The sequence below is a fragment of the Urocampus carinirostris genome, chromosome 1 (genome assembly GCF_059441175.1).
Source record: "Urocampus carinirostris isolate Australia breed hairy pipefish chromosome 1, RoL_Ucar_1.0, whole genome shotgun sequence".
NCBI lineage: Eukaryota > Metazoa > Chordata > Actinopteri > Syngnathiformes > Syngnathidae > Urocampus > Urocampus carinirostris.
The window spans coordinates 67627030-67641598 of NC_142349.1; the positions used below are offsets into that span (position 1 = coordinate 67627030).

General features: G+C 39.5%; 1 protein-coding gene across 1 annotated transcript in view; it reads right to left on the reverse strand.

Moving 5' to 3' along the window:
* Window positions 1–3952: 3952 nt before the first annotated feature.
* Window positions 3953–14569, reverse strand: part of LOC148376629 (FYVE and coiled-coil domain-containing protein 1-like) — a 34417-nt gene continuing 23800 nt past the window's right edge. The window contains exon 18 of the mRNA XM_088349321.1: window positions 3953–14562. Within this exon, the coding sequence (XP_088205447.1) occupies window positions 14484–14562 (79 nt within the window). The 3' untranslated portion in view covers window positions 3953–14483. The remainder of the gene's footprint in view (window positions 14563–14569) is intronic.

Here is a 14569-nt window from a genome sequence, read left to right on the forward strand (position 1 = left end):
CTAGCCAGCGCAAAAAAATGAGGGCTCAAAATTACTAATTAAGAAGTGACTCAAGTCAAAGTTACAGTGCATGAAGGTAAAAATACACGGGTTCCCCTGACGTTGTGTCCTCAATGCGGTATTTTGAAGTCGAGTCGAAGTAGAGCGAAGTTGAGTAAAGTTAGTAGAGTTTGTCGGGGAACCGGCTTCTTCGGCTCGGCTCACGAAAAGGAACCGGCTCTTTCGGTTCCTAAACGGCTCTTCGGGTTGTTTTTGCTTCTTTAATCCCAACATGACCAAATATGATGTAAAATGATGCACAAAATGACTTAAAGGAAGGGGGGAATAGAACAAAAAAGTAAAAAATATGGTGATTATGGTTGCTCACTGTTGTTTCAAGGGCTGCTCGCCGACTTTGTGTGAACGCTCAGACCCGTAAGGAAAATTACAGGGAACATTGGTTGGTAATCCAGTCCAGTTTATTGTCCATCTGCACACCCAGGTATTTGTAGGTCTGGACAAATTCTACACATTCTCCTTTGATGGTTACAGGAACCGGGTGAGTTCTAGTTCTCCTGAAGTCCACCACCATCTCCCTGGTCTTGGTGGTGTTCAGGTGCAGGTGGTTTGCATGGCTCCATTGGACAAAGTCCTGAATCAATTCCCTCTACTCCTCCTCCTGCCCACTTCTGATCCATCCCACGATAGCAGTGTCATCAGCAAAGTATCAGCAAAGCACACAGTTCAAGTATATAAAATAAATGTACTTCATGTCCAAGTGGGGCGTGCAAAGGCATTCATCAGAATAGAGCAGCGGAATCAACACGCGGTGCACTCCGTTCACGTACGTGCACGCACGACAGACGAAAGGCAAGGAGAGCGCAGTGGACGGATGGCCGATTGTGACAAGATTTACAATGAGATGATTAACCTTGGGGAACAGCAGCGGAGGACCGTGTCAGACGGACACCTCGCCGGAACAACAACCTTCAAAAATGCAAACAACACAGTTAAAGACAACAGGAAAGGATGATTCAGGATGTGTGGGGACCAGAGTAGGGCTTCATTCTTGTAAATGTACAACCGATTAATCGGCAAATGAATCACTATCTTTTGACGATCGACTAATTTTTTGGATAACTTACAAATTATCTGTCTAAAAAGTACTAGTACCAGGAAATATTTCCCATGGTTAATTTTACCATGGTCCCTACATACAAAAGTATAAGGTTACGGAGAACCTAAACGGGAAAATATTGCCTCAACTTACAAAGGCGTTTCAGGATACAAAGTCAAAAATACAGTAGTACGCGCCGCCATTTGCCACTCTCAGAGTTCTATCTGGCAACCGGTTCATATGCGTGAATCCCGCACTTTGTGCCCCCATTTATAAACAAAAGGTTAATCAATATTTTTATTATTTTCATGATTCTTTTTTTTTTTTTACATTATGTTGTACCCGTTCTATGTGTATTCTGCAGTAATCTATTTTTATGTTTCATGTTCTGATGCTATTTGATTATGACTTATGACTTAGTTATTCGGAGGTCAAGGGGCGGATCCTTTTTATCATTTACAGGCTGGCATAGGCTTAAACGACAAAACAAAGCCTGCAATTGGCCGAAAAAGATGAATGTGTACAGCACGTGGTTGACGGCATACAGAAAGCATTTTTTTACTATTCTGTTTTTGTAAATATTTTATTCTCCTGAATTTACTACACTCACGAATATAAGAAGACCATGGCTGCACATTATTATGAACACAACGACTTCAGTGAGCTACTCCGGCTATATATTATCCCTGTATCTTGTTTCAGACTGAACTCGATGTTTCTGTGATAAGCGGTGCAGATAATGGATGGAATGAAGTGTGTATTTTTAAATTAAACTCAATTCCAAGTGTTTATTGTCATATGCACAGTAAAGTTGCGAGCGAAAATAGAAACTAAGGAATGGTTGGCATTTCTTGAATCCCAAGACTTTAACCTTCCGAATGATGGAACGATGCATTTGAGTGACATCGTACGGACACCGCATCCGCACGTGTTCTCGACACGTATTTACGTCTTTGCAAGCTTTCGGAATGTTAAGGGCGTAATAAGTTTGACTGAACTATCTGACTGTTTTGTCGACGTTCCCATTGTAGCGCCTTATAATCCGGTGCGTCTTATGTATGTCAAAAATAGGACCAAAAAATATTTTTTCGGGGTGCGCCCAATAACCCGGTGCGCCTTATACAGGGAGTGCAGAATTATTAGGCAAATGAGTATTTTGACCACATCATCCTCTTTATGCATGTTGTCTTACTCCAAGCTGTATAGGCTCGAAAGCCTACTACCAATTAAGCATATCAGGTGATGTGCATCTCTGTAATGAGAAGGGGTGTGGTCTAATGACATCAACACCCTATATCAGGTGTGCATAATTATTAGGCAACTTCCTTTCCTTTGGCAAAATGGGTCAGAAGAGGGACTTGACAGGCTCTGAAAAGTCAAAAATAGTGAGATATCTTGCAGAGGGATGCAGCACTCTTAAAATTGCCAAGCTTCTGACGCGTGATCATCGAACAATCAAGCGTTACATTCAAAATAGTCAACAGGGTCGCAAGAAGCGTGTAGAAAAACCAAGGCGCAAAATAACTGCCCGTGAACTGAGAAAAGTCAAGCGTACAGCTGCCAAGATGCCACTTGCCACCAGTTTTGCCATATTTCAGAGCTGCAACATCACTGGAGTGCCCAAAAGCACAAGGTGTGCAATACTCAGAGACATGGCCAAGGTAAGAAAGGCTGAAAAACGACCACCACTGAACAAGACACACAAGCTGAAACGTCAAGACTGGGCCAAGAAAAATCTCAAGACGGATTTTTCTAAGGTTTTATGGACTGATGAAATGAGAGTGAGTCTTGATGGGCCAGATGGATGGGCCCGTGGCTGGATCGGTAAAGGGCAGAGAGCTCCAGTCCGCCTCAGACGCCAGCAAGGTGGAGGTGGGGTACTGGTATGGGCTGGTATCATCAAAGATGAGCTTGTGGGGCCTTTTCGGGTTGGCGATGGACTCAAGCTCAACTCCCAGTCCTACTGCCAGTTTCTGGAAGACACCTTCTTCAAGCAGTGGTACAGGAAGAAGTCCGCATCCTTCAAGAAAAACATGATTTTCATGCAGGACAACGCTCCATCATACGCATCCAAGTACTCCACAGCGTGGCTGGCAAGAAAGGGTCTAAAAGAAGAAAAACTAATGACATGGCCTCCTTGTTCACCTGATCTGAACCCCATAGAGAACCTGTGGTCCCTCATCAAATGTGAGATTTACAAGGAGGGAAAACAGTACACCTCTCTGAACAGTGTCTGGGAGGCTGTGGTTGCTGCTGCACGCAATGTTGATCGTGAACAGATCAAAGCACTGACAGAATCCATGGATGGCAGGCTTTTGAGTGTCCTTGCAAAGAAAGGTGGCTATATTGGTCACTGATTTGTTTTTGTTTTGTTTTTGAATGTCAGAAATGTATATTTGTGAATGTTGAGCTGTTATATTGGTTTCCCTGATGAAAATAAATAATTGAAATGGGTATACATTTGTTTTTTGTTAAGTTGCCTAATAATTATGCACAGTAATAGTCACCTGCACACACAGATATCCTCCTAAAATAGCTAAAACTAAAAAAGCCCCACTCCAACTTCCAAAATATTCAGCTTTGATATTAATGAGACTTTTGGGTTCATTAAGAACATGGTTGTTGTTCAATAATAAAATTAATCCTCAAAAATACAACTTGCCTAATAATTCTGCACTCCCTGTAGTGCGGAAAATACGGTATATACGGTGAAGAAAATAAGTATTTGAACACCCTGCTATTTTGTTATTATTTAATCATGGGTCTGAAATTTTCAATGTAGGTCCATGTCCACTGTGAGAGAGATAAACTAAAAAGAAAAATCCAAAAAAATCACAAGGCCTGATTTTTTTTTTCACGATTTATTTGTGTGCTAAAGCTGCAAACTTGTCATTGATTTAAGCAAAACAATCATTTACTAAGCAGCCAATTGACAAGAGTAATCCGTTATTTTTTTAACATTAAAGGTTAATGACTGTTATTATGTTATTTTGAAATAAGAAATCGTTTCCTTTACATCTTCCTACATTTGAAATCAGCCAAAAGCTTGTAGCATCCCTGAAATACACCTACAGTAAATGAAATCAACAGAAAAGCACCTTTAAACAATGCTTTTATTATTCCTAACATGTAAACATTTCCATACAGTCGACAACGATTGAAGTACAATTCCACTACGACGAAAAAGTGGTAACAAGGAAGAGAAAGAATACGTGCCGACACCAATCGCCGAGCCGCCATGCTTTATATCGATAGAATCTTCTCCATCTTTAACAATTTCCCCAATATATTTGGCAAAAAACAGATAGGAATAAAATTGTGTAAAAAAAAATGTCACACAATAGAAAAGTATGTTACCATACTGTGACATTCATAATTGACGTGATTTCAGAATGTAAAAAAAATGCAGTATAAACTTTTATAAAAAGTCCTTTCAGGTTTTTGTTTGATTTTAGAAAGAAAGTTATCCAGTAGGTATGTGTAAAGCTGGATATCTTCCTCCTTCTACCACCATTCCGGGATAACTCGCTAATATTTGTTGTAGTCAAAATACTTCATCCTAGGATCTTTATAGAATACGGTCGATACCCGGGTTACGGCGTCTCTTCTTGTGTAAAGTGTAAACACCTCATTATACAGCACAGGTGTCAAACGGGCGGCCCGCGGGCCAGATCGGGCCCACCGATGGTTTGACTCCGGCCCGCAAGACAACAGTGAGAGAAGCGCAAGAGGAAAATGAGCTGTAGTTTCCACTGGTTGTCACCAAAGCCAGTTAACGCTTGCAAAAGAATTGTGGTAGTATTTCTCCATTTCTCTCTGACTCACTTCCGTTTTATTTATCTCTCCCTCTTTTTCTTTCTCCTGTTCACACTCTTTCTCTCTCTTTTCTCTCTCACTCTTTCTTTCTCTCTGTCTTGTTCGCTTTCTATTTTCTCTCTCTAATTTACACTTTAGTTCTCTTTCTTTCCATTATTGTCTTTCTTTCTCACCCTCTTTCTTTCCCTTTTTTGACCTCTCTCTCTCTCTCACCTCACTTTGTCTCTTTTTCTCCTGCTGACTCTTTTTCTTTCTGTTGTTTCACTTCTCTTATTCTTTTTATCTTTCTCTTTCTTCTTTTTCTCTCTATATTCATTTCCCCCTTCTTCTCCATTCATATCTCTATTCTGCTCTCTCTTTTTCTCTCACTGTTTATTATACTCTCTTTCCCTCCCCCTCTTTCTCTCTTTTCTCCCTCTCTCTTTCTCTTAAACTTACGAGTCCGGCCCCCGTTATAGCATTTGTGCCCCCCAGCTAAAACGAGTTTGACACCCCTGTTATACAGTATACAGTACTTAGAAAATTATAATTGAATTGTTTTCTGATCATATAAGCGTATATTACATATATTCGTAGTTCTTCATATAAATTGTTTTGTTACTATTTTTTAACATGTACTGTGCTCTTAGAAATAACAGCGGTGCAATGTGACTAACCGGAATATCTCAGGTTTTAGTAGGTTTGTTATTGTTACATGCCAAATAAGTTACCAGGAAGTGCAGTAGATTCTCAGAAAACAAACAAGACCCAGCATTCAGAATAGGCACGCACTGAAGGCTGTGCAATTAGGCAAAAAATAGCAGTGTCTGCTGTTGACTGTACAAACTCAAAACAATTTTGTATTTCCCACAAAAAAGACAGGATTTAGCAGTCCTGATATTTAGTTGTATGACCACAGTTTTTTTTTTTTTATAAATGTAAATGGTCTGCATTTCTATAGCGCTTTTCAAGTCAATCAAGACCTCCCAAAGCGTTTTACAATGTGCTTCACTCTTACCCATTAACACACACACTCACACACCAATAGTGGCCATGCAGCCATGCAAGGCGTCGACCTGCTTATTGGGGGCATTAGGGATTCAGTCTCTTGCCCAAGGACACTTCGACATATAACACGAACCTGCGATCTCTTGATCCCAAGACGAGCCCTCTACCAGAGATCGCAGGTATTGGTGTGTGAGTGTGTGTGTGAATGGGTCCCGACGGATCACCACCTTATCGTGGTGGGGCACTTTGCGCGTCTCCATGACCCCTAGAGCTATGTCGGCGGGAGTCTCGTACTCCTGGTAGGGTTACCCAAGCCGAACAGGTCGAAGGGTGGAGTCCAGACTAAGAATGATCCCAAAAACTGGTGGCGGCACGCTTTGAGGCGGTTTCCTACAGACCAGGATCCCGTTAGCCGCCTGCAGTTGTAGAAAGATGCCGGTCGTCTGGGGTCTCCCTTGCCACTGGAACCACCTTCTTTACAATCAAGATAGTGGCGTTGGGGAAAGCGCACCCCTTACGCCACTTTAAAAACCCTCATTGCGCAGGTATCCTCTTTTACCTGAGTCTCCGACCACAATCCAGGATCGGACTGTTCGAACATCAGCAGACTCACAAATAAAAGAAGATGGTCATCATCGAATCGATGGACAACCCCAACGAACAACGAATGGGTAAGTGTGAAGCACATTGTAAAGCGCTGCTTCGCATCTGTGTGGCATAGTCCACCAACTTGGGGCACCTTTCAGGTGTTATTTCAAACCACGATTGCTTAACAACATTCCACATTTCATCTACTTTTCTTAGTTTTGCTTCACAATCAGCATTTTCTGATGTCAGTCCACAAGTTCTCGATTGGATTGAGATTTGGGGATTGGGTCGGCCACTCCATAACATTAATTTGATTGGTTTGGAACCAAGACTTAGTCGTCTACTGGTCTGTTTGGGGTCATTGTCTTGTTGAAATACCCATTTCAAGGGCATGTCCTCTTCATATTAAGGAAACATAACGTCTTCAAGTATCTTGACATACACAAACTGATTCATAATCCCTGGTATGCGATAAATGGGCCAAACACCAGAGTAAGAGAAACATGCCCAAACCATGATACTTGCACCACCATGCTTCACGGTCTTGAATCTGTACTGAGGTTTGAATTCAGAGATTGGGGTCCATCTTACACAGGGTCTGTGGCTCTTGGATCCAAAAAGAACAATTTTACTCTCATGAGTCCACAAAATGTTCCTTCATTTTTCTTTAGGGCAGTTGATGTGTTCTTTGGTGAATCGTAAGCTCTTCTGCATATGCCTTTGATTTAACAGAGGGATTCTTGAAAATAAATTTGCTTCACACAGACGTTTTCTAACTGTCACAGAACTGACAGATATCTTCAGACTGTGTTTGATCGTTCTGGAGCTGATCATCGGCTGAGCCGTTGTCATTCTAATTGTTCTCTAGTCCATTCTAAGATTTTTTTTCAGTTTTCTTCCTCGTGTCTCTGGTTTTTCTACCCATTTTAAGGCATTGGAGATCATTTTAGTGAACTAGTTTCTTCCCTCTCCAATCAACTTTTTAATCCAAGAACAATGTTCTCCAGAGCAGTGTCTTGAACGACTCACTTTCCTCAAATGCATGTTCAACCTGTGCTGGCTTCATCATCCTCAAATAGGCATCCGATTCACACCTGATTGACACCTGTTTTTGTTTTTTCTTCCTTCCCCAAAATTGACAAACTCAGAGATGGGTTGCCACACTGGTATTTTTTAAACATACCTCTTTAAACAAATGGCCCAATAGCACAGCCTTCCGATCGTGCCTATTATGGATGCTTGGTCTTGTTTGTTTTCTGAAAATTTTCTTCACCTGCTGGTTTTACAAAAAGAGAGATATTCTGGTTAGTCACATTGTACTTCTATTATTTTGAACAGCACTGTATATGCAATTTTAATGATTTTACATAAGGTACCGGGGGTTTAGAACGTATTAGCTAATTATCATAAATTTCTATCCCCCGCCATGAAAGAATTTCACCTTACAACTCCCAGCTCATTATGGATGAATATTGTATCCACTTATGACGCATATAACATTATATTCTCTATCTACAAATTCCCCTCCAAAATAGCCTGTTTATCCTACAGAATCGTGTCATTCTCAAATCCTAAATCCAATGAAGTCGCCTCCGACATCAATTCTGGAGCTAATAACCGAAGCGTTGGTGGAGGCTGACACAGAAGTAGGTTAAAACTGGCTAAATTCTTAATCTATGCACAGTCATTTTCACAGAATTTCCTTTACATCTTCCTACATGTCTTAAAAGGATAATCCGTTTAGCCTAGCTTATAACATCTATTCGGCCAACTATTTTGAAGACAGAAATTGCTATTATATCAAAAATGTAGTTTGCTTTTAAGAGGAATATGATGAGTTGGATCGACTGTTTCCAGTCTAGAAAATTCTGTATATTTTATTTATAAGGGATAAACATTTCCCAGTCCGACATTGTGTTTCAAGAGGAGACATTTTGGACGTAGATGTTCCATTTCCTTTAAAAAATTGACTGTTCTCAAAGAGATGTGAAGTTAAACTGACTTCTTTTCAAGAAAGAGTCAAAGAATTGAAATTAGCTATCCTTCATACCTTTGCAAATTTCCTATGTAGTGTTCCAATTCCGATAAGTTAGGCTTGGTTTGGTGCTATGTTCAGTTCAGTATGTAAAGGACACAGTCTTATCTATAGCTTACGGTCAAAGTGTCACACCAACAGACCCCGTTTTGGCTGTACATGGCTAAAGAATCCAATATATGGAAGCTCATTAAATAATGAATGTTCACTGTTGAGACCCTTCATGATAACCCCCCCCAAAAAAACTGTAATTAGCCCAAAACGCTAGCCAAACTCACAAAAAAAAAATTGTATGTGTGAGCAGTAGATGTGGGTACAAAGCAGGCTCCGCTCTCTCTCACATGTGCCGTATCTACTATAGATCCATGAACTTTTTGTTTGCAGTTTTTTGTGACATATTTACAAAACTTTGCTTTCACCTTGTTTTGAAACCATTATTTTGAAAAAAAATGAAGGTCAAAATGAGCCTCAATGACTGTGGGAGGGAGACAGGTTTAAAGTGGTATATTTGTTCATATAGGACACAGCCTCTGGCATTAGTATTATTTCATAAACTTCATCAAATCATCTACCGTTACACCGGGAAAGAAAATGCGCTGAAAAAATTAGCTTGTGTCTGGAGAGCGGGTTTTGGCAGTTTTGTTGAATTTTGTCGTAAAATAAATGGTATAGCTCTCTTAAAAATAAAAAAATATTTGGCTATTATGGCCATTTTGGGTCAAAAGGGTTCCCGAACCCCTGTACTAACTGGTCAAGATCATCGAAGTGACTTATCTTTTTAGCAGAATTTGGAGAAGTGCGTGCTTCTCATGCTGCCTCATGTCATAAATCTTGAATCTCAAGATTTTGATATCCTAAAATGTCCGGTAAATGCCATCAACAAACAAGGACACATCGTCTTTAGAACAGCCTCTGCCTCGGGAATTCCCCCCTAAATGGATTAGACTTGTTTCAAAGCCTTTCCTGGAAGCTAAACAAATGTGCGCTGCCCAGCCAACTAGAGGCAGGACTTCAGGACTTGGTGGGTTTTAATATCTGTTAGTACACATTGCAGTGTTTCAGTGCCACAAGGCACGGAGATCACGGCAAGTTATCAAAATGCAAAGCTTTAAATCTTTAATTCGTCGTTAAAACTTTAAACTTGATTTAAAGCAATAGTTAAACCTGCTCTAAACTAAAACTCAAGAGTTATAGTTAGGTCAGGTTAAAAGCTTTAACCTTAAGGGCAGTCATTACCAGCAATATTAAGAGTCTGAAAATATGTTATTGTTGCAAAGTGTTCCGCTTACATTCAATGAAGACTTGTTTTGTCAAACAGGTGGATACATTTATATTGAAAATCAATGACTACGTTTACGTGCAGGAAATAGTCTGACTGGGATCAAAAGTCCGATTTTTGTCGAGTATAAATAGTTTGCATGCCTAGAGACAAGCAAATAACCCGACATATGGCGTTTTTGAGAATTACAATTATGTGTGGCACGAAGAGACAATTTTATTCATTATTTTTTCTCTAAATACAACAAAAAATGAGCTTGTTTTCTCCGTGCTCCAAAAATGAGTTCCATTGCTTTACAAAGTGTGTTTGTATGTCGCTTGCCAAAAGCAGACTTACACCATATATGGATGGATACAACGGAGGCATTTATGCCATGGGGCAGAAAAAATGGAAACTCCTCTTTAGAAAACAAACAATACACATGAAGCTTTCTTTAGCAACTTTACCAGAGTTAACGTGTATACTTCGTCTCTGTACTTCAGGGCCTACATTACTTTGCGGCATAAAGTATCTGTGCAGTTGTCTCAAGACCTTCGTTTTTGTGTGCGTTTACATACAGTCGTATGCAAAAGTTTGGGCACCCCTGTTTATTTTCAAGATTTTCCTTTACAAACCATCGGTCGTTCAGATCAGCAATTTCAGTAAAATATGTCAAATAGCAGACAAACAGAGTGATATCTGAGAAGTGAAATTAAGTTTATAAGATTTACAGAAAAAGTGCAGTAATTGCTTCAACAAAAGTAGGCAGGTGCATAAATATGGGCACCCCAACAGAAAAATGACATCCTCCTTTTGCAGAAATAACAGCTCAGTCCAAACGCTCGCTATAGCTTCCAATGAGTGTCTGGATTCTGGTTGGCGGTATTTTTGACCATTATTCTTTACAAAACATCTTCACTTTAGTCAGGTTTGATTGTTTCAGAGCATGGACAGCCCGCTTTAAATCACACCACAGATTTTCAATAATATTCAGGTCTGGTGACTAAGGTGGCCATTCCATAACATTGTACTTGTTCCTCTGCATGAATGCCTTAGTAGAATTTCAGCAGTGTTTAGGGTCGTTGTCTTGTTGAAGTATCCAGCCCTTGCGCAATTTCAGCTTTGTCACTGATTCTAGAACATTGTTCACAAGAATCTGCTGATACTGACTGGAATCCATGCGACCCTCAACTTTAACAAGATTGCCAGTACCTGCGCTGGCCACACAGCCCCACCACCAAATTTCACTGTGGGTAGCAAGTGTTTGTCTTGGAATGCCGTGTTCTTCTTCCACCATGTATACTGTCCCTTGTTATGTCCAAATAACTCAATTTTAGTTTCACCAGTCCGCAGCACCTTACTCCAAAATGAAGCTGGCTTATCCAAATGTGCTTTAGCATACCTAAAGTGACTCTGTTTGTGGAATGTGCGCAGAAAAAGCTTCTGCCGCATTACTCTATCATACAGCATCTCCTTGTGCCAAGTGCGCTGAATTGTTAAACAATGCGCAGTGACTTCATATGCAGCAAGATCATGTTTAGGTCTTGGGAGCTGGTCTGTGGGTTGAGTTTGACTGTTCTCACCTCTGCTTATCTGAGATTTTACTTGACCTGCCACTCCGGGCCTTAACTAGAACTGTGCCTGTGAGCTTCCATTTCCTCACTATGTTCCTCACAGTGGAACAGCTGAAATCTCTCAGCTAGCTTTTTGTGTCCTTTCCCTAAACCACGATGTTGAACAATCCGTGTTATCAGGTCGTTTGACAGTTGTTCTGAGGCTGCCAAGTTGCCACTCTTTGGAGGAGATGCAAAGAGGAGAACAACTGGCCACCTTAAATGCCCTTTCCCATGATTGGCTTCACCTGTGTATGTCGTTCAAGGGTCAATGAGCTTACCGAACCAATTTTATGCTCCAATAATTAGTGTTAAAGGTATTCAAATCAAGAAAACAACAAGGGTGGCCAAATTTATGCACCTGCCTACTTTTGCTTAAGTAATTATTGCAAACTTTCTCTAAATCTTATGAACTTCATTTCACATCTCAGATATCACTGTGTTTGTCTGCTATATGATAGATATATTTAACTGAAATTGCTGATCCGAACAACCAATGATTTATAAAATAAAATCTTGAAAATGATCAGGGGTGCCCAAAATTTTGCATACGACTGTAATACATAATACTGACGGCATTATGTTTCCAATTGGATAATTCCCTGCATGTAAACGTACCCACTGTCACATCGAGAATCTGGAGGGAATGTACTCATTCCTAACTTTAACACACAGCAATACAGAAGAGGTATATGACATACAATTGATTTGTCATCATTGAAAACACGGCGATTATGCACATACTGCATATGGCATTGCTTCAACTTTACAGATTGTGTCACGCCCTTAAAATTCAAATTCCAAATAACGTTTGACCGTCGTAAAAGGCAACCATAAAGACATATTTTCACACTAGACATGTCAGATCTCCTTTTCCAGTAAAGGCTTTCTGTACAATAGTGTTACATAAAAAATACAGATGCCATGGCTTTTTATGGTATCTAGGAAACAATGAACATCATTTTTTTCGCATCAATGTGATGAACAATGACTTGATTTGACATCAAAATATGTTTGAAGTGTTAACATTGAAAAAAGCGATAACATTGACATGCCTTCCACAAAACCAAATTACACGAACTGAAATGATTAGGTGCAACTTACAGTGGTAATGTGTCAGTCTTTGTAAAAACATCCCATGTATAAGAGCAGTTGTGTTATTCCAGACAACTACAGATTACAATACGTTATTTTGACACCCACTAAAACCACATTTAAAGCCCCAGTGTGTAATATTTGACCACTGCTGTAAAATGGGAACGAAAACCAGTGCCACAGAGCAAAGCGTAGCAGCAAGATACCAGACAAACGTGGCAGCGGCTTCTAGGTAGGGATTCCACTATGTGAAAGAAATTCAAATTTCTCAACCTGTGATTTTCTTTAAAAAAATTAACATTGTTATGATAAATCAGGTATTTATTCCTAGTATTCAAATCAATGTATTTTTTTCCTGAATGTTCTTTTGTACCACTAGGAGGCATTAAATATTACTCACTGTCAATTTAACAAATTCATGGCTGCATAAAATGAGCCATAAAGACCAAAACCCCACAAATGTAGAACCGTACACTAGAAAGTAATTGGATGCCTCAGTTAGTTCTGAAACGATCTGGCAACTCCATGACTTTATTGGAGGAGGTCCAAGGCCAATCTCTGAATGACTCACCCCAATCAATAGCCCTTTGTTCCTCGTTGTAGAACAAGACTATAAATGCTTGGATATTCTGAGCCAGTGTTTTTCAACCATTGTGATGGAGTACACTAGTGTGCAGCGGGATATTGTCCAATGGTATCGCCACAAAAAAGCAAGCCAGAGTTAAGTACACTCAGCTGACTAACTGTAACATGCATCCATATCAGTAGGAGGCAGCAGATGACGCGTTTTTTTAATATACTAATTATCTGCTTGTTAGGTAGCATAGGGAAATATATTAAATCACTAATTTTATTTGATTAATCTGATTAAGATTGCACTGCAAAAACTCTTGAATAAATCAAATAAAGTAAAACAAATATGTATAGAATTTTATGATTTTAATCATTTTCTGAATTTACTAAAACAAAAAAATAGTTATAATTTAGTAAAAAATGTACTGTACATTAATCCCTTGTTTTTCCCAGAGGGATTACATTCCAAAAATATCCCGTGATAGTTGCAAACTTTATTTTGTTACAGTGTTTATACAATGAAATACTGAAAGAGCAAAATATTTTACAGGCCCAGATAGTTGATTGAAAAATAAAAGATCTGTATACCTTGTCTATTAAAATTAATTTGTTTTAGGGACTGTTTAGCGAATCAGAATCCAGAACACAATCCATGATGAAATCCAGCAAGACCGTGAAATGTAAACCAATTTAATGTAAGGGATTACTCTATCATTATTTTGTATTTATATTTTAAGAAAAACAAGATAAAAATATACTTAAACTTGAAAAAAACAGGTAACAAAAATAGTAAAATCCATAGTCACAGAAAAATTGGCCAAAATGAATAATCAGTGTTTTTTACACAGTTCCAAGTCCTAAATATTTTTTTTTAACAAAAGTGGACACTGATTGAGGAAAAACATCATTTTTCATCGAATGTTATGAGATTTTAGATTGTCGAGTCGTTCCTAAAACATCAATCGTTTGGGTTTGGGCTGGGCTTCCCTTTTCACAGATTTTTTTTTTTTTTTAATTATCCACCCATCATTGTTCTTTGTTTCTTTTTTATTTGTGGAGGATTTGCCCTTCTGAATGCTTTCCGGCCCTTCTCCTCCCAAGTCCTCACAAATAAAATATCAAAATTCGGGTTTGCTTCGGGCTCAGTCCCTCAAATCAACTTCATTCTCCGAGTTCGGGCTGGGTCAGGCATTAATACCAGGTCTGCTCAGGCTGGATTTTTTGAGGCACGATCTTACCTCTATTTAGGAGTATGTCTGCTCGCCAACCATAATAGGTCATGTTTGTGTTTGCTTAGAAAACAAAGCCATGCATGCTTGATGATTACTTCACCTGATGATATTCAGTCTTCGATGTTTCTAAAGTTCCTTCACTACTCTCCTCAGAGGATCTCTTCAAGTCGCCTCCACTTTGAGCTAGCCATCAACACCCGACTGGACTCCCTTTTTCTTCTCCGCCAGCATCCACCGCCAGGTGATACATCACTCGCTTGGAAATGAACCTGAATG